At 33.2% G+C, this 20,677-nt stretch overlaps 1 protein-coding gene across 2 annotated transcripts in view; it reads right to left on the bottom strand.

Annotated features, from left to right (window-relative positions):
• Positions 1-1,243: 1,243 nt before the first annotated feature.
• LOC149947741 (terminal uridylyltransferase 4-like) overlaps positions 1,244-20,677 on the bottom strand; it is a 29,282-nt gene continuing 9,848 nt past the window's right edge. For both annotated transcript variants that reach the window (XM_090171300.1, XM_090171301.1), the window contains exons 5-24: positions 20,477-20,590; positions 19,132-19,309; positions 16,448-16,594; positions 14,322-14,518; positions 14,135-14,248; positions 13,514-13,561; positions 13,078-13,249; positions 12,277-12,965; positions 12,160-12,210; positions 11,734-11,830; positions 11,570-11,656; positions 11,406-11,506; positions 11,180-11,338; positions 10,474-10,563; positions 10,286-10,399; positions 10,132-10,212; positions 9,842-10,019; positions 9,722-9,769; positions 9,580-9,662; positions 1,244-3,353 (exon numbers count right to left, since the gene is read on the bottom strand). In XM_090171300.1, coding sequence (XP_090027426.1) covers positions 2,034-3,353; positions 9,580-9,662; positions 9,722-9,769; positions 9,842-10,019; positions 10,132-10,212; positions 10,286-10,399; positions 10,474-10,563; positions 11,180-11,338; positions 11,406-11,506; positions 11,570-11,656; positions 11,734-11,830; positions 12,160-12,210; positions 12,277-12,965; positions 13,078-13,249; positions 13,514-13,561; positions 14,135-14,248; positions 14,322-14,518; positions 16,448-16,594; positions 19,132-19,309; positions 20,477-20,590 — 4,068 coding nt within the window. In that variant the 3' untranslated portion in view covers positions 1,244-2,033. The remainder of the gene's footprint in view (positions 3,354-9,579; positions 9,663-9,721; positions 9,770-9,841; positions 10,020-10,131; positions 10,213-10,285; positions 10,400-10,473; positions 10,564-11,179; positions 11,339-11,405; positions 11,507-11,569; positions 11,657-11,733; positions 11,831-12,159; positions 12,211-12,276; positions 12,966-13,077; positions 13,250-13,513; positions 13,562-14,134; positions 14,249-14,321; positions 14,519-16,447; positions 16,595-19,131; positions 19,310-20,476; positions 20,591-20,677) is intronic.

Raw genomic sequence — 20,677 nt, 5'->3', positions numbered from 1 at the left:
CTGCAAGTTACTTGTTATGGTGCTTGTTGAAATAATGGAAATTTTTCCCATGTAAACCAAAAGTCGTGTTTTTGCTAAGTCTTAAGGTGTCAAAAAAAATACCTGGTTAAAAGGAAACACTCGTTGCATAACGAACATGTGAAAAGTTTCCATTATCTCAACAAGCACTATATAAACAGTAACTTGTAGGTCCTGGATCTCGGAAACACTACTTCTTGTGATTTCCTTGATGATGTTTTATTGAAGCGTCTATTGGAATTTTTGTTTCAGAATAAGTTAATAATGCCTCTAAGTAGTCAAATAAGCTCTTTTAAGGTGGAATTTCTGTCTAGAAAATGTGATGTCAAAAACTTGTATCTCCGATTCCCGGGAAAATGAAAGATTTGAAAATATTATCGGACCCAACGCTACTGTGCGGTCGAGAATGAAACTAAATTGGGTGGGGGTGGGTAATTTTAGTAGATGGAGGATTCTTTTTTACCTCTGCGGCTCGGCGGGGAAGCAAAAATTCCAGGGGAATACCGAAGTTTCAATTTCTTTTGACAGTTCAGGCATGGATGAAGGATATGACTGTATCGCCTTCCAGTCATATCCTTCATCCATGGTTCAGGCTAGCCTTGCACCAAACGGAATTAGAGAAACGTCGGCTTCGGTAGTACAAGGTTGTGTAGTTACGTTAATTCGTAATGCGAAGAGAGATAATAAGTCTATTTGGAGTCATTTTGGACAAACAAATCGGCAATAGGCAGCATAGTCATTTAACTACTTAGAGGTTTCATACAATTATGGTTTCAGTGATGGGGTCAGGTTATATTTAAACTATAAAGACTCTTAAAAGTTTGATGTTTTTTCTCTCCATATTTTACGACGTCAACGCCGTAGCTGGCTCTTCTGTGAAGCCAACAGATTAGCAATAGAAAAATGTAATAATGACAACGAACTTATGGAGATTTTAGAGGTATTTACAGCTTGTCTTGTGAATTATCAGACAGAAAAACAAGAGCACTCGAATAAAAGAAAATCAGCAGGCTACTATGGTAGATACTATAAAAATTGCGCAGGTTACAACTCAATAGTATAAACTGTATCATTACATAATTTTTTTAGGTTAAAAAGCATAATTTTGTATACAATTAGAAATATTATACATGTAACTGCAATTATTTAAATAAAATGTACAATATAAATTTGCTTTATTCAAATGTACAATAATTTACAAGTGAACTTTTCCCTCTAATTATTTAAAAAAAAATTAAATGTTGTAGAATTCAAAATTCTATATTGGAAAAAAATAAGTTTTTACTTTTATAAGAGCCGCTCTATTGACATTTAATTACAAACTATTTTATATTGAGATATAATTATCAGCCATCAATTTTTCCATAAAATTATGTAATGCTTTTAACAGTACCATATTTTTAATTTTTCTTATAATTTGATTTTTACGAGAAAATAAGCATAATTAAAAAATTATTACACATTGAAATTGTAGTTATCTTAACATCTGTAGTTTTATCAATAAAGTTTAATAGGATACATTTACTGGTAGTTAAATTTATATACAAAGTGCTCCTCACGTTTCCAAAATACTAGGTATAAAATTTTAAAATTTCACTTCATAGTACCATGATAATCACAGACACCGGAGCACTATGTACATTTCTAAAATTAACCATGGTATTTGAGATCTAAGAAAAATTCAAGATGAAAGATATTACAATTTTATAGATACTGTAGCATTTATGTATATTACGGTAAATGTAATATGGTAAATAAGAGAAGCTATAATGAAAATGTTGTAATATTTTTTAAAGGTAAAACTCACTTATGAAAACTTTACCAAATTTTAGTACTGGTACTTACATAAAACTCCTTAATCAATTTATTTGGTAAAACCTTTTCCATAAGAAAAAATGTCAAATTATTAAAAATGAAAATAAAATGATATTTTAAAGTAAAGAGGAATACTACATTTTTTTACAGTACATTTTTAAAAGATCACCTGTTACTGTATTTACAAACTTTCAAGTTATTCAATTGAATGGAGAAGGCATAGGTGGTCTACAAAACATTCGTTGCGCTTCATCAGGGATTGTTGATGAAGCTTGCTTATTTTGTGTATGGCTATTCGCATGAGTACTAGCTGCAGTAACCATATTATAAGCATTCTGTGGGTTCTGTGGAAATCCAGGTGGGTAAATTAACTGATTTGAATACCCAGGCATGGAGCCTTGAGGTTGTTGAGCGTTACTTTGAACATGCGCAGTTTGTTGGGCATACTGCATATGTTGATTAAGCGCTGCAAACTGGTTATTAGGAACCACCATAGAGCTCTGATTCGCCAACATCTGATGATGTTGGGGGAGGTGATGTGTAAGTAAACTATTTTGGCCATGAGCTTGTTGCTGATAGTGTTGATGACTCATGTTATTAGTCTGGGATGGAAAAAGTTGACCATGTTGATTACTTTGTAAGCGCTCTTGATTTGTCTGCTGCGGTTTGTGGCTACTCAACTGAGGCTGCGGATGATGAAGCATGCCTTGATACGGATGACATAACTGTCCTTGCTGCACTGGCAGTGAATTGGTGTAGGTCATTTTTTGCTGCTCTTGCAAATTGTTAACATGTGACGGCTGATGAGTTACTGGCAAATTAGATCTGTGCATGTGTTTCAAGTTTCCTTTTTGTTGGTTGAAAAGAGGCTGTCCCTGACTAGCAATTTCACGATATACAAGAGCTTGTTGGGTATTCATCTGAGACTGGTGATTTCTAGTCATACCAGGATTGGCAATCGCATTCTGCATTGGTAGAGTGTTGGATAAACCACTCGCATGGTTAGTGTCTTTGTTTTTATTTTGGTTTAGTTTCAATGCTGCAGCAATTTTCCCTTTATCTCTGGATTTTGACAAATTCTGATCTTTTGCTTGAAACTGTTCTTCCTGCATTTTCCTCCCTTGGTACTGCTTTGGAACAGCACTGTTCAAGAGATTTCTCACATTTTCAGCATAATTATCGGTATGGTTGTACAATCTTTTTACATGTTCTCGGCTTGCTTGCCTTGTTCCATTGTTAAAGTTTCCTCCAACATTAGACCTATTATATCCAGTATTTCTGTGATACCCTTTACCATCTCTAAGGTGTTGGTTATCTTTATTTTGAATTCTGTTACGGTCAACACCATGGTGGGTCTGGTCAACACCATGGTGGGTCTGGTCAGACCCTTTCCCACGAGCTCGTCCATTTTTTCTATTAGGACAATCTTTCATCTTGTGGCCAATTTTACTGCAAATTCTACATCCCCGGTCATTTGGTGGAGCTTCTAGTACCAATTTTGACTGATTGAAAAGATAGCCCTGAGAGAAACAGATTTTCAATGTTAGAAAAACTTTTTTTTAACAATTCAAAAGGTATTTTTTTTCACATTCTGAATCATTTGAATTTGATTAAGGCTACTTTTATTCTATATTAGACCGGGAGCTAGCGACGAAACCCTCACGTCATAGTCTATAAAAATATTTACCAGTATATACTAAAGATATTATAACAAGGTTTAAAAAAAGGTTTGTCTTACTTAGCGGACCGGGGGCGTACGCCCCTGTCACACATTTCAGCAGTGCTACTTTCTGCCCTATTTAATCCCACAAGATATATGCAGCTTTCTTTCTTTAAATTGTAGGTGCGAATCCCCAAAATAACATGCAAAATAATAAGATATAAATTTCAGGGGCTATCACAATTTAAGATAACTGTTTTTAAATTAATTTGTTACCAAAATTTATCCCATAAAATATATACGCAATTTTCTTTTTAAAATGCTCGTCTGGACATCCGGAATAAGAAACACAAGAGTAAGACAAAAATTTCGGGGAATTAAGTGCTTTAAGACAAGTATTTTACCACCATGTACCGAAATTTTAAATATAACCTAATACCACAGCCAAAGGCAGTAAACGTTGATTTCGCTTTACAGTTAAAACCTGTTCCAGGATTTTTCACCAAACATTTAAGTTTCATTATTTGGCAAAATTGCACTACAGCGGCCTCATGTAATTTCGTGTTTTTTTTTGGTGGAGAATGTAGCACTTGACGCGTAGATTACGAAACTAATTTTTTTTGGGGCCGCAAATGATAATTAAATTAATTAACTTAATGTTAAAAATGTACTAATTTTAGGGAATTACCGTGTTTTTGTATTTGTGGGTGGCGGAGACTGTAGCACTTGACGCGTAGATTACGAAACTAATTTTTTTTTGGGCCGCAAATGATAATTAAATTAATTAACTTAATGTTAAAAATGTACTAATTTTAGGGAATTACCGTGTTTTTGTATTTGTGGGTGGCGGAGAATGTAGCACTTGACGCGTAGATTACGAAACTAATTTTTTTTGGGCCGCAAATGATAATTAAATTAATTAACTTAATGTTAATACTGTACTAATTTTAGGGAATTACCGTGTTTTTGAATTTTTGGGTGGCGGAGAATGTAGCACTTGACGCGTAGATTACGAAACTAATTTTTTTGGGCCGCAAATGATAATTAAATTAATTAACTTAATGTTAAAAATGTACTAATTTTAGGGAATTACCGTGGTTTTGTATTTTTGGGTGGCGGAGAATGTAGCACTTGACGCGTGACGCGTAGATTACGAAACAATTTTTTGGGCCGCAAATGATAATTAAATTAATTAACTTAATGTTAAAAATGTACTAGTTGTAGGAAATTACCGTGTTTTTGTATTTTTGGGTGGCGGAGAATGTAGCACTTGACGCGTTGATTACGAAACTTTTGTTTTTGGGTCGAAAATGATAATTAAATTAATTAACTTAATGGTAAAAAGTTAGTAGAGTGGAAACCTAAACAAACAGTAACAAGCCGTGGTGTAGGCGACAACCCGATGAAGATAATTACTTCCAAAACACGTAAAAGACGTTACTAAACTCCCCGTATTGGCGCCTGACGGCGCAGCGCCTCCCCAACCCCATACTAAAAAAAGCGATGGGCCATCTATAACGCGACCTAGAGGACAGTACCAAGCCTTACGCATCAAGTATATACTTTTAATCTCAACCAGAAACAAAGTGGCCCAATAATAGAAAACACCGAGAAAATGAACAAAAACTGTAATTGATTTTATACAAAAAGGGAATATCACGTGGAATTCATTAGGACACCGAAACTGTGTTGCCGGCGAACACACGACGGAAATAAGTACAACAAAACACGTGCAAATACCCAAAAATTAGAAATTTAAAATTACATTAAAAAATTAAATAATCATTTGCGGCCAAAATAAAAATTACTCTCGGCGTCTACGTGACAAGGTCTATCAGGCGCAACCAAAATTAATATAAAATTCAATGAAAATGATAAATTTTTAAAATTAAAAAATTAAGTTAAACAATTAAATAATCATTTGCGGCCAAAATAAAAATTACCCTCGGCATCTACGTGACAAGGTCTATCAGGCGCAACCAAAATTAATATAAAATTCAATGAAAATGTGAATTTTTAAAATTAAAAAAATTAAGTTAAACAATTAAATAATCATTTGCGGCCAAAATAAAAATTACCCTCGACATCTACGTGACAATGTCTATCAGGCGCAACCAAAATTAATATAAAATTCAATGAAAATGAGAAATTTTTAAAATTAAAAAAATTAAGTTAAACAATTAAATAATCATTTGCGGCCAAAATAAAAAATACCCTCGACATCTAAAATTAATATCAAATTCGATGAGGCCGCTGTACTACACTTCACCCCATTATTTTAATTTATAATTAAATTATGGTAAATTAATAGTTAAATTACTTTAATGCAAATTCGGCACTTTTAAATAAATTACAGTTCAATTATGGAAAGATAATTTTTTAAAGTTGCCTAATAACCCCTAACCACAATTTTTCAATGACTAGACACATTATATTGGAACGAAAAATATTTTATTTAGTAAAGAAAATTAGTCATAATCTGATTCGTCAGAGTCCGAATGTAGCAATTGTTCGGTTTCTTCTTCGTCCCGGTCGTCTGTTAAGCACTCTTCTAAAGTTGGAGGCGCACACGGACCTTCAAACCAAAGTGGTTTCAATCCTTCATTATCGGTATTTTCCCAACCACAATCGGTAGGAAACAAAGGAGAAACAGGATTAGGTTTTTCTGGATTGTTCCAAATCCTGCAGATGTAGTTGCATCTTTTCACTTTTTCCTTCAAAACCTTTCTACATGGCGGAAAGCAGCTAGCCTCAGCGGTTTGTATTTTATCGAATGGTTTTAAAACATTCTTCGGAGCGTATAGGCGTTGAAAAACATTAACACGAGCTTCATTTACTGAATCGCATTTTTAGGTACAATTTAACCAAATCTACATATTGTATAAAGAACTGAGCCGTCGACCCATGCTTTCCGGTTCTTGTTTCATTACTAAACTCTTGGTATTGCAGGAAAAACGTTTTGATAGCTGGCTCTAAATTTTCATCCAGAGGATTAGCCGAGCGAGTGAAACTATCTTGTAGATAATGACTTAGTTCATCTGGAACTTCGTGCATAGAAGCGAATTGACGGATATGTAAAATTTCGAGCGAAGCGGCCAGGATTGGATGCAGTCTTTTTGCACGATTGAAATGACGACCCGACTGAAAGCCTTTTAATGATCCTTCGGCAAGAACGCCAGTTTCGGTTAAATAATGCGACAGACCACTCTCTTCCATTAATTTTCCAATAGAAGAAAAATATGCCATAAATAAATGGAAAGCTCCGAAATTAATGAAGAGGTTTTCAAAACGTGGTGATTCCATTTCTTGAATTTGGCTGGCAGGCTTTGCAATTGCTAAATCGTAAGTTACCAGTCCGTACTGCTGATCACACTCTTCAGTTTTGGCTTTGGTGACTTTTAACGTTTCTAATACCATCTGAGGATTCGTGGATGTTTCGTCGTAATTTTTTAAATAGCACACTGTTTGTAACGGCCTTGAGTCAACAACGGTGGCCGAATTATAGCCAATCCACATAGGTATGTTAATTATTTCAACGGACAAGGATAATACCCACAGAAGATCTCTTCTTTCGGCCTCCAAATACGTAGGTGGTGCTTCTATTTCCTTAAAGTTGAAAGTCTTTTTGTCCATTTTGGGTCGCTTGCGGTACGGCTCCAGAACGGTTTCCTTCGTCTGAAATTTCCTCTTTCTTTTCGCCTCAACTGATTTAGAAGAGGCTGGTCCTGGAGCACGTTCAAGACGCTCGACTTCGTCTTCACATTTATTTTGAAAACAAATTCCAACGGTTTCATGAAGCGTACCTTTTCCGGAAAGGGTTTCAGTCAATTCGTCGTAATTGTCGAATACGGTACACGTAATTAGATCGTTTTCGATATTAAGCCCCTAGGCATGTATGAGGTCGATTCGGAGATATCAGTCGCTAACTGAGTCTCAAATTCTTCGGCACGATTATAATTCAAAACGTGACCATCTCTGTTAAGTAACTCCATGATCTTTTTGCTTCCAGTCCTACTTTTTACCGCCAAACCAAGAGTAACATGTTTAGATGGTAAAATCCGGCCTTTTGATATGGTAAATAGCGTATCTTGCGCTAGTGCCTGAATTCTAGTTAGGTATTTTGGGGACGGTTTACCATAAGGTCCAGCGACTAATGCTTCAAAAAACGTAATTGCTAAAGGTGGCGGATCACCGTCTCCTTGTAAAGCTGCTCCAACGTGTAAGAATCGGGCAATTCCTTTTTCTCCATCTGTAAAATTGCCCTTCGTATCATGTATCCTGCTTTTCTAACTAAATTTCCAGGGTTAGAGGATTTAAGTTTCTCACGCAATGAGATAATTGCCGATTCCGAAACTATTTCTTGACTGTATATAATACTTTGTTTTGGCTTTGAGGAGTCAATTACAATTTTACCCGAGAAGCGCTTAAGAAGTTTATCTTTAAGATGTTGAAGCTGGTACTGACCGTTGTAAGGTTCATCATTAAATTCTTCTTGTAGAAGCGAAATATAAAGAGAGTGTAATTCGTTTGCTGAAATTACACCCTTTTCGTCAATTACTTCTCTTTGTACTTGGTCTACAAGAAAGTAAAATACTTTCTGATGGGTTTTACGAGATTCGTGCCAATTTGAAGTACCATACTTGGGATTAGTTTTCTTTTCAATTTTGGCGCGTTTTGAGTACGAAGCGTGACAGTAAGGATGGTAACATACTTCTGACGCTACGAAGTCGCGGTCACCGACAAATGTAAGCAAATTGTGATCATTGAGTTTATTTGCTGCTTCACATATGGATAATTCCAAGCATTTAGTGCAACACTGAATCAATGGTTGTTTCTTGTAGTTAACTTTCTTGTTAAGTTTCCTGCAATAAACACAAACTCGCGGCAAAACTATCACCATTGATACTTTCTTGGAAATCGTTTTTGTTTTTTCCCTGGATGAACATTTGTGAGATACTAAGGGGTTTTTCTTACTGTTGCCTTTGTTTATTACCGCACTGGTGGAAATCGCGGTAAAGTTTTTGTAACAATGGTAATGGTAACCATGTTTGGTGTTGGCAACTTCCGGAAGAATCTCTAGTATCTTTTTATACTTGGAACTTTTCTGCTTCTGACGAATTGAGGCACAGTTTTTAACTTTTTCATAAGATGTTGTTGTAAACTTGAGCACTTTTTCTTTTTCCGAATTATTTCCGATATGTAAAATGCAAACACACTCTTCGTGGTCACTACCGAGTTTTTCGAGAACTTGCTCCATTAATTAAACTATATTTTCATACTATTTAAAAATATTGAACATAGCTACATGGAAAAGAAAAACTATCTAGCTTGCTGCTGCAGTTGCTCGAATGACTTCCCAGAATAAACTGCGGTCCGCTACAAAAGGCGATACAAAATTTTGGAATGTGGGAAAACCACGTGCAATCGATGCCCATTGTCCAGCGGTTTCTTAGAATAAAGGAGAGGTCTTCTTTCGAAATAAGCCCTTCTGGTATTTTCCAAAGAGTGAAGAGATAGATAGATAACCTATGGGTTCCCGCGTGCTGTCAATTGAGAGTGAAATGCATTGTATATTGAAATGGTAAATTTCGGTACATGGTGGTAAAATACTTGTCTTAAAGCACTTAATTCCCCGAAATTTTTGTCTTACTCTTGTGTTTCTTATTCCGGGTGTCCAGACGAGCATTAAAAAAAAAATTGCGTATATATTTTATGGGATAAATTTTGGCAACCAATTAATTTAAAAACAGTTATCTTAAATTGTGATAGCCCCTGAAATTTATATCTTATTATTTTGCATGTTATTTTGGGGATTCGTACCTACAATTTAAAGAAAGAAAGCTGCATATATCTTGTGGGATTAAATAGGTGACAGGGGCGTATGCCCCCGGTCCGCTAAGTAAGACAAACCTTTTTTTAAACCTTGTTATAATATCTTAGTATATACTGGTAAATATTTTTATAGACTATGACGTGAGGGTTTCGTCGCTAGCTCCCGGTCTATATTTGTTTATCGACATTATTAAAAACAAGGATTTTTTATGTCAGCTACCATTTTACTGTTTTAAAAATGAAGTATAACTTACAAAAGGGTTTACCGGAGCAAATTCTAAAGGTACACCAAACATTTCTCTGCCACGAATGAATGCTTTCATAATGTATGTATTCACTAAAATCAAGGCAAGAAGTCAATATGTTTCTACACATTGAATTCAACTCTTGGCTTACTATTTTGAGATAAGCCAACTCCGAGGTTATGACTCAGATCAAATGGATCTAAATAAATAATTAAAATGTAAATTTGGTTGAAATTTTTAGTGTACATTTTTTACAAAATTATTACAATACCTTCAATTGCTATACTCTTAGAGTTCCAAACTTTTTCAAATCGAGTTAAAGGTTTTAACTGTTTGACTGATATTACATTGTCTTTGAAGTTAAATGTTTCAGTGTAATATCTAAGGAGGCCAAGCCAAAGCATTCCAACACTTTCAGTGTTTTCCCCATGTTGTGGCCAAGCTTTAGCCTAGGGAAAATATTTTAACCAAAGCTTTTATAAATATAGAAATGATTACCACAGCGCATCAAAAAGGCAATATAAAAATTCCTCAAACAGTAGAATAAATAAATTGTCTTACTAAATTTTTTAGGTCCTCAAAAAACCACGCATTATAACCATCAACTATAACTTCAGGCTTCTTGTAGTTTCTGTCATAGAGCTTAACATATATTCAAGTATTGTGTTAATAACATTTTTAATCTAGAGATAATCAATTTATAAATATCTGGTACCTCTTGCAAAACTGGAATTACAGGTGGATTTCTTTGTTGAAGAAAATGTAAAACCATAAGAATATAAGCGTAAGATGAAAGACTGCCTCTGGAGGCATCACCAATGTCACAGAGCTTTTTATAATAAGGAAAAACTTATTAACATGAAGAATAAAACCTTTTTGGTACAAAAAGTCGCCTTATTTTACCTTAGCAAAATATTTAAAAGTATAGCCTAGTAACTGTACTCTTTCATCTATTTCGCAGTACAACTTTAACATTCTAGTGTTATGCTGCGCCTGAAAATGTTACAGGGATAGTAAAAAGATATTACATATCCCCATAATTAGGTTGGAATTATTACTATTAATAAGGTAGTTATTATACTCTTTTAATAGGCAGAAGCTATTCATACACAAGGAGCTGTATTAAAGCTATTTTTGCAATCTTGTATTTAAAACAAAATTCAGAGCCAAACCACGAAGTTAAATATTTGTTTATTGCAAATGGTTTCTGCCTATTATAGTATCTGTTTTTAAACTAGAATTTTTCGGTATAACTAAAATTTCATAATATATCTATTATGAGAGTAGTATTTATCTAGGTTAAGTAGTTTCCACTGGATGATAATTTGCTTTCAAATGTTGGAGGTATACACCACTTCACAGCTCAAAATGTACCTATGTACCTTTACTTTTACATTTGTTCATAAACTATATTTTTTGTAAATAATTTTAGAAAGAGCTCTACTTTTCTTACAAAATGTATTTTGGTAAGGTACATGTTTTAAGCCAATAACATTAGAGGGACAGGCAGATGAATACTTCACTCATCAGGGAAATATTATATACTCCTGATATAACTAAAATTTCTGATTTTTTATATGAATTCCAAGAAAAAATTACCAAAACTTACAAGTGTGTTGTACAGGCTTATATCACATTCAAGATCTTTGGGATAGCTAAATTTAACAATTGGAACTTTAGCAGTTGTGATTGCTAAAATTCCATATAAATGTTTCAATTTTTTTAAATGTATAGCTAAATTTTCAATGATTTTAACAAAATCAAGCCCCTGAGGAAATAAAAAAAATAAATTAAGGTAGTGACTGACTTATTATAGAATTTTCTTCAAATATTACTTCTCCAGTTTTGTTATTGGCAAAAGTAAGACAAATATCCATGTCGCTACGTGTGAACCCAAAACCATTGCAAGATGAACCAAAAAGCTCAAGGTTTGCATCTTAAATCAAATTAGAACAATAAATAACATTATGAGATTAGGTTTATACATTCACTCATTTACCAGCATAAATCTCTTGAATATACTCTTGCAATTCTATAAGAACATCTTTTCGATATTGTATTTCAATCTCCTTTGGACAAAATTTTTCTTAAAAAATAAATAACACAAGTTAATTTGATAGGATTAAAATGTTGCAGGTATATTATACAGAATATTATACTAACCCACTATAGCTTTACAGGTTTCAGTCAAAATATTTTCAAACATTTTTGACATAGGTGGCAGTTCTATTAAGTCTGGTAGAATTTGAGAAGGACAATTCTGCACAATAATTTAAAAAATTATGCCTAATTAGTACACATAAATATTAGAATCAGAAAACAATAATCTAAACTAAATACCCAGGATTTTGAGGCATATCAAGAGTATTATTTAATTATCTATGAAAATAGTTATCAGTTTTAAAGAGCAATTTTTATGCGAATAATGCTGTTTATACAAAAGCTTTTTCTTGAGCTTATTTTCAAGACTTTTAACATTTTGTTTCATATTTTTGTTTAAAGGGGGTAATCAAAAGTGATTACCACATTTTTTTACTTAATTTTGCTTTCTGATTCATGTCAAAGAATGTAAAAGATAATAAAAGTTACATTTTTTAAATGGCCCTTCTGTTGGCAAAGTTTACACCATAAAGGTGGAGACTATAAAATAAAAATTTTTATTAGTTTTTTAATGTGATATAATTAATAAATTCCTCCTGAACTCACCTTCCCTTCGGTTAAGATGTCTTTATCAAAATTATAAATCAGGTCATCCTCTGAAAAATGACTCATCAAAGTGTTTAAAAACTCTTCACATGGAGTTGGGGGTTGATTTGGGTCCAGTGTTTCTTCATCAATCGATTCGGATGCATTTTCAGTTGCATTAGCAATATCCTCACATAAAACCTTTTCAATTTCTAAGACATCGCTACTTTCAGACTCAGTCCTCAAGCTGCCACCACGTTCATCCAATTTCAGATTTCTAAGCGTTTCAACAACTTGCTCTGTCGATAAATCCGGATCTTGATCCTCAAGAATATCCTCCTCATCCGAGCTTGAATAGTTCAGATCAAAACCACTTAAATTAAGTTCATTCTTTCCTTCGTCTTTACTAATTCCAGTTTTGAAGTTAGAGAGATCACTGGTACTATCGCTATCTAGCATTAGATTATCCAACTTCTCATGTGCCAATGAACAGTTTTTTGCTGAACCAAAGTTAAATTCCAAACTAGGTTTCTTGGAATATTTACGGATATCACAAATGAATTCATCCGGTAAAGATGTGAAAAGTGGGCCACTCTTCAGTTGAGGAATACCAAAGTACTTCAAGGCATGTTGAAGTCTCTCAAAAATATAGCGATAGACAGTTTGATTTGGTATAGCCCGACTTAGATTTCTTTTTCGACACATTGGATCTAGATGGTAATTTAAAAATAGTAGTAACAAATAAAAACTTCCAAGATTTATAAAAAAAAAAGTTGTGGTACTAAATTTTTCCCACAAAATATTCAGCGTGATATTTCTTACCTTCAATTGCAATAACCTTCCCTTCCCATTTTTTTTCAGTTCTTAGAAAAGGTTTATGACGTCTAAGAGATATAACTTTCTCTTTAATGGGAAATGATAAGCTATAAAAACGAAGAAAATCTATCCACAAGAATCCAACGCTTTGTTTATTTTTCGATTCCCATTTTGTTTTCTAGCGTAAATTAAAACAAAAAATCAAACTTCACTCACTAACAGATTGAGTAATTCCTAATGTTTTCCAAGCTTAAACTACAAAAATGTAAATGGTTAAAAGAATATGGTACTTTCTCAAAAGAAATTACTCGTAACAAATTTATCTCATTAATTTTAAACTTTAAAACCACTGAGTTCACAGAAAGTTGACAAAAATCGTCAAAAGGAATAGCAAAAAGTGTTGCCCATTTTTATCAATTACCATCACTTGTATAATACTTACAGCTTCAGCAGCTGATACAAATTTTTCCGAGTCCGCATCTTGAGCAAGCTGAAATTTGTATGATATTTTTCATAAAAAAATAAAAAATGTCAAAATTTATGTTAGTCTTAGATTTTTCATAAATTATAGTAATGCACTTTTTCTGCCCAAAGAGTACAAAGCTAAGTGTCAATAAATAATTTGATAAATACTATTCAGGGCTGTTGGCGCTGCCTAGTGAAGAAAACCAACTTCATAAATAGCCGAACAATGTGGCTTTTGCCAAGCTTTAACATTCATATCTGAAAATTATCAACACAGCTTTCGTGGTACTGTCTATTGAGTGACATCTATTATAAGCTCTTTAACTCTCCAAATTTAAGCCTAAAAATTCTTCCTAAAACCGCGACATAGGAGTATTTTACACCATAATGTTTCTAAAGTAAATTCAAAGCAGTTATATCTAAGAATTTAGTTCTTTCAGTAGAAGTTAATTTTAAAAGATCTAGATTTTACCTTTCCTAAAGAAAAATATATTGTATAGATAAAAAAATTGTTGGCAAAGCCTCTAAAGCGTAGGAAGACCTAGTGATAAAACTGAGTTGTGCTTCATTGACTGAAATGTAATATTATTGAACCAACCTCATGCAAGACCGGTAACACAGGAGGATTGCTCTGTTGCAAATAGTAAATCATCAAAATTAGAAATGAATGGGCTGGCAATGTCCCTTTCTCTTGCTCATCAACCTCGCATAACTGAAAAGAATATTAGCTCCATGATTATTATGTTTTGTTATTGTATATTATCAATGAATGCTTAAAACTGTACCTTAGCCCAATATCGTACAGCAACGCACAAAATTTTTACTCTTGGATCAAATGCCGCATAATTCCCCAGAAGTTTCGCAGTTCTTAGAGATAGTGTATTATTCCAACTGATAAATCCATTTAAGCCAGATTCAGTATCCGTGAAGGAAAGAGATGGGCTTTTGGCTTCAAATTGACTTGCAACATTTGAGAAATTTACTATTGGTAAAATATTGAATACCTTGTACTGATTTGTAATAAGAACAACTTAAGATATGACCCTTACCATAAAATAAGTTGGCTAAAAACCACATAGGACAACTTGTATTTCAACTTGGTTTTCAGTTTGTATTTGGGACAAATGCCTACTTAAAAATAACTTAAATCCTCTTTTTTAATCAACTTATTTCCAACTAAACCAGAATCAACATTTACATTTAACTACTTAAAAGCAGCTTAAATCCTACTAGGGAAACATCTAAAAACCAACTTAAAAATATTATGTAATTTCCTGACTACTAAAAACCAACTAATTATAAACTTAGCAAAAGCAGTATTTTCCTACCAACTGAATAACAACTTATTACCCCTTTAATAGTAACTTGAAATATGCTGACAACATGAGCCTACTTAATACCAACTCAATATTAACTAATAATGTGTATACAAACTAAATACAAACTGAAATCCAACTTATTTTTTGGTAAGGGGACACATCTAAAAAATATGTGTCATGATTTAGAAGCTATTTCAGTTCATGCAAAAACCAATATTACACCAAGCCTTGGATTTCTGTGCTATCCCTTACCAAAAAATAAGTTGGATTTCAGTTTGTATTTAGTTTGTATACACATTATTAGTGGATATTGAGTTGGTATTAAGTAGGCTCAAGTTGTCAGCATATTTCAAATTACTATTAAAGGGGTAATAAGTTGTTATTCAGTTGGTAGGAAAATACTGCTTTTGCTAAGTTTATAATTAATTGGTTTTTAGTAGTCAGGAAATTAGATAATATTTTTAAGTTGGTTTTTAGATGTTTCCCTAGTAGGATTTAAGTTGCTTTTAAGTAGTTAAGTGTAAATGTTGATTCTGGTTTAGTTGGAAATAAGTTGATTAATAAAGAGGATTTAAGTTATTTTTAAGTAGGCATTTGTCCCAAATACAAACTGAAAACCAAGTTGTCCTAAGTGGTTTTTAGCCAACTTATTTTTTGGTAAGGGATATTATTTATATACTATTAATTTTTCAATTTTTTGTTAAAATTTTATATTGATTTGGGATCATTTTTCAGAAAAGCTATTTGTGTTAGTTTACATGGTGAGTCATTTTAATTTATAAAAATATTTATATAAATATGATTATTTTGTGTCCCTTACCAAAAAATAAGTTGGATTTCAGTTTGTATTTAGTTTGTATACACATTATTAGTTGATATTAACTTGGTATTAAGTAGGCTCAAGTTGTCAGCATATTTCAACTTACAAGTTGAAGGGGTAATAAGTTGTTATTCAGTTGGTAGGAAAATACTTCTTTTACTAAGTTTGTAATTAGTTGGTTTTCAGTAGTCAGGAATTTACATATTATTTTTAAGTTGCTTTTAAGTAGTTAAATGTAAATGTTGATTCTGGTTTAGTTGGAAATAAGTTGATTAATAAAGATGATTTAAGTTATTTTTAAGTAGGCATTTGTCCCAAATACAAACTGAAAAACAAATTGAAATAAAAGTTGTCGTAAGTGGTTTTTAGCCAACTTATTTTTTGGTAAGGGGTTGCCCTTTCAAAAGCAAGGTCAGAGATAGCATGCTCTACGCGTGCACTTTTACACATTTTTTTTTGATAACAGATCTTTCCATTAAGTTATGAAATAATTTTTATTGCTTGTCACATGCCACGGAAATACTATAAAAAAGTTTGACAGAATGCCAAATAAAATCTATATACATCAACATTTAAATTTATGGAAAACCTTTTTTATTTAAGTTTTAGAGAATAAATATATTGAGATGATCCATGCACACCACGGTCAAGATTCTTATCCCCCCCCCCCATCACAAGAGGGTGGAGGAAAAATAGAAGCAGTGTTATTTTACGCGAGTGAAGGTTTTGACCAATTCAAGCATTCCTATAAAATTATTTATGTAAAATGTACCTTCTTTTCCAAGAACATCTCTTAATTTGCTGAGAACTGCAGATAGGGCTTCTACCGAGGAGACAATGAGATCAATGTTGATATTACTGGATTTCAATCCAATACCACTAATACTGGAACCAAATAACTGAAATTTACACTTCACATCTGAAAATTAAAAGTAAAAAGTGATACATAAAACTGCTATGTTTGAAATGGAGAACAATGGGGATACTTAAAAATTTAATTACTAACTGAAGAAAAAGTTCATAATACCTTTACCCCATAATGGTTGTAGCATTATGTTAAAATCAAAATTCTTAGTAATACAATTCACTTACATACAATTTCGCCTTAAAAATTAATAATATCACGAAATGTTATAGGTCTAATGAATGTCCATAGAAAAGGGCAAAGTTTCCTGTAACAATTTGACTCTCATTGATTTGACACTAAGCCTTGGCTAGTATCCCTTACCAAAAAATAAGTTGGTTTTTAGTTGATATTAAGTTGGTTTACACATTTTAGTTGATATTTAAGGCCTTTTCACACGAGCCAACTTTTTGACCCAACTAGATGAGTCAACTTGAGTTGAGTCAACTAGTTGGTTCGTGTGAATAAAAGTTCGATGAGTTGATCCACCAAAAAAGTACGCGAGAAGAAAATGGATCACCCGCGAGAAGAAAATGGATCACTGATCCATTTTTGCTGACTCAGCATTTTGATTTGAAAAGTTGGCTAGTGTGAAAAGGTCTTAAGTTGGCTCAAGTTGCCAGCATATTTCAAGAAACTAGTTAAAGGGGTAATAAGTTGGTTTTAAGGTGGTTTTAAGTTGGCTGGAAAATACTTATTTTTTTAAGTTGGTAATTAGTTGGTTTTAAGTAGTCTTTCAAGTTGCCTCTAAGTTGGCTTTAAGTTGCCTCCATTAAGCAAAATCAGAGTTGGTTTTAGGTTGGTTTTAAGTTAACTTTAAGTTGCCTCCATTAAGCGAAATCAGAGTTGGTTTTAAGTCTACTTCTAGTTGGTATTAAGTGGTTTTTAAGTAGGTTTCAATTTAGTATTTAGTTGGTATTTATCTCAAATACCAACTAAATACCAAGTTTAAGTAGTTTTTAGACAACTTATTTATTTGCAACTAAACCAATTTATTGGCTGATACCGGTATTAGAAAAATAAGAAAATTCTCGATTAACTAATAATAATATTTTATTTGATTGGCCGCGCCACGGACGCCAGACTTCAGAAGCTAGATCATACCTTTTTTAGACAAGGGGTTACGAGTGTAAACAAATAAAAACAACGATTTTCAATTTGTGGTAGAGAATATATGTATCACGTAAAATTAAAAGAAACATTCAAATATGCTCTTGCAAACTTTCTTTCATGAAAAATTAGAATAAAATGGTATGACAGTGTACAGAACCATCTTTTACAAAGATTTTATCATGTAACGTCCCTTACCAAAAAATAAGTTGGCTAAAAACCACTTACGACAACTTGTATTTCAACTTGGTTTTCAGTTTGTATTTGGGACAAATGCCTACTAAAAATAACTTAAATCGTCTTTATTAATCAACTTATTTCCAACTAAACCAGAATCAACTTTTACATTTAACAACTTAAAACCTACTTAAAAATAATATGTAACTTCCTGACTACTAAAAACCAACTAATTACAAACTTAGCAAAAGAAGTATTTTATTACCAACTGAATAACAACTTATTACCCCTTCAACTAGTAACTTGAAATATGCTGACAACTTGAGCTTACTTAATACCAAGTTAATATCAACTAATAATGTGTATACAAACTTGAAATCCAACTTATTTTTTGGTAAGGAAACGGATCCGGTCGCCGGATGGCGTCCGGGTCCGTTACAGTGAACCTTCCTTTTTTTTTATAAACATTTTTTAGTTATATTTTCGCTATCAGACGCTAGAGGAATAGCAGTCTAGCGTGGGCAGTATAAATGTCCTGCGCCACGCGATTTCATTGTCTCTTTCTCCTTGTTTTGCCCGGAGATGGTTGCCCGTGAGGATTCTGGGTCAACGTTTTGTATCCCCTAGTTGATATGTTTTTAATCTTTGCCCCAAGAATTCCCTTTTGTATTATATAGATTTCCCCGAGATATATCATGGCGGAACGAGGTAGTTCCGACGTCATTGTAAGTGTAATTATTTTTCTGAATATTAAACCTGTTTTTCACTGAATCAATTCGTGTGGTGATTTTCACTTATAAGACTGGCTTAGCCCAAACCCTAACTTGTAACCGCTTAGCCTAATAGTGTTACATCCTTAACGGGATACGATTTTGGAAGGCGAAACAGTTACAATATATACTACTGTTATGATAAAACACTGTTAATATCGGCCGATATAACGGCTGTACCCCATATCTGTGCATAACTAGTTTGATACCATTTTAGATATTCTGTGCAAAATAAAACATCCCAAAGAATAGCGCAATTGATTTACTTTAATACTTTCAATTCTTGAAAGTCTCGCCAAACGATCAAAACAAACACAGTAAAGAAACGGGAGCAAAAATATTAAAGTAACTACTCCAAAAATTAGGGCTATATAATATTTAGTTAAAAAATAATTCCAATTATATAATAACAAAGAAGGTTTTAAAATGTGTACAGAATATAGGGCGGAAAAACTAACTGAGAAGAGCTATAATGAAATATTTTAAAGCACAAACCTGGAAGTTCTATTTGAACTAATTTATTGAGCCTATTGACAATTTCCTGTCGCATCCTTATGTCATCCTCGCTCATACCCTCTTTCTCACATATTTCTTCAAGAACTTTGGAAAGTACTTTTACGTGAGCTTCTGAAGGTTGGGGCATATAGCGGATTAGAGCTTCATTTTTCTTAGACTAAGGAACACAAAATTTTACTTTCCGGAGTGTCCAAAGTTCATATATCAAGTTACAAATAAAAAACGTTAAGAGTGTGATTTTATTACTGCATCATTTAAAGACCAGCCATCATGTAAGTGGGATGACCAAATTATAATATAATTTATAATATGGTTAAGTGAAAGATTGATAGCCTTTTTGGGTGAAGTGCACTACAGCGGCCTCATCGAATTTTATATTAATTTTGGTTGCGCCTGATAGACCTTGTCACGTAGATGCCGAGGGTAATTTTTATTTTGGCCGCAAATGATTATTTAATTTTTTATGTAATTTTAAATTTCTAATTTTTGGACATTTTCACATGTTTCGTTGTACTTATTTCCGTCGTGTGTTCGCCGACACCACAGTTTCGGTGTCCTAATGAATTCCACGTGATATTCCCTTTTTTATAAAATCAATTACAGTTTTTGTTCATTTTCTCGGTGTTTTGTATTTTTGGGCCACTTTTTTTCTGGTTGAGATTAAAAGTATATACTTGATGCGTAAGGCTTGGTACTGTCCTCTAGGTCGCGTTATAGATGGCCCATCGCTTTTTTTTAGTATGGGGTTGGGGAGGCGCTGCGCGCCCCCAGCGCTTGAGCGAAGTGAGTGCTCGGCGCCGTCAGCCGCCAATACGGGGAATCTCAAAGTGCGTCAGGCGCCAATACGGGGAGTTTAGTATTAGAAAAACGTTACTAAACTCCTAAAATAACGCCTTTTTTAAAAGTTAAGTTAATTAATTTAATTACCATTTGCGGCCACAAAAAAATTGGTTTCGTAATCTACGCGTCAAGTGCTACATTCTCCACCACAAAAAATACAAAAACACAGTAATTCCCTAAAATTACTAAATTTTTAAAATTAAGTTAATTAATTTAATTATCATTTGCGGCCCAAAAAAATAGTTTCGTAATCTACGCGTCAAGTGCTACGAAATTACATGAGGCCGCTGTAGTTCAATTTTGCCGTTTTTTTTCTAAATCCATTTTGTAACCAAGATTGGGTATCATTAAAGACAAACTAAAGTAGTTTGTTATCAGGCCCCATCTACTCCAGTTTTGGTCTAGGGCTGAAATACTTCAGAATTCAATTCTTATTAATTCCAGAAATCTTCCCATTACCAAAAAGTTAATGTAAAATATTTACCTCCTTCATTGTCATATGATTCATTTGTTTCAAGTGTCTATCAACTGACGACATATTGCAATGATAATTGCAAAGTTGACAGTAAAATGATGCATCTGGAAATCTCTCAGATTGCTATTAAAAAAAAAATTATTTACTGATTACATCATACATAATCATTGTCATGAAATATCGAAATTCACAATAATTTAAGGTTTCCCA

Source organism: Leiobunum rupestre, chromosome 4, assembly GCF_980474605.1.
Source record: "Leiobunum rupestre chromosome 4, qqLeiRupe1.1.hap1, whole genome shotgun sequence".
NCBI classification, from domain to species: domain Eukaryota; kingdom Metazoa; phylum Arthropoda; class Arachnida; order Opiliones; family Sclerosomatidae; genus Leiobunum; species Leiobunum rupestre.
This window is presented reverse-complemented; position numbering and strand designations above follow the sequence as displayed.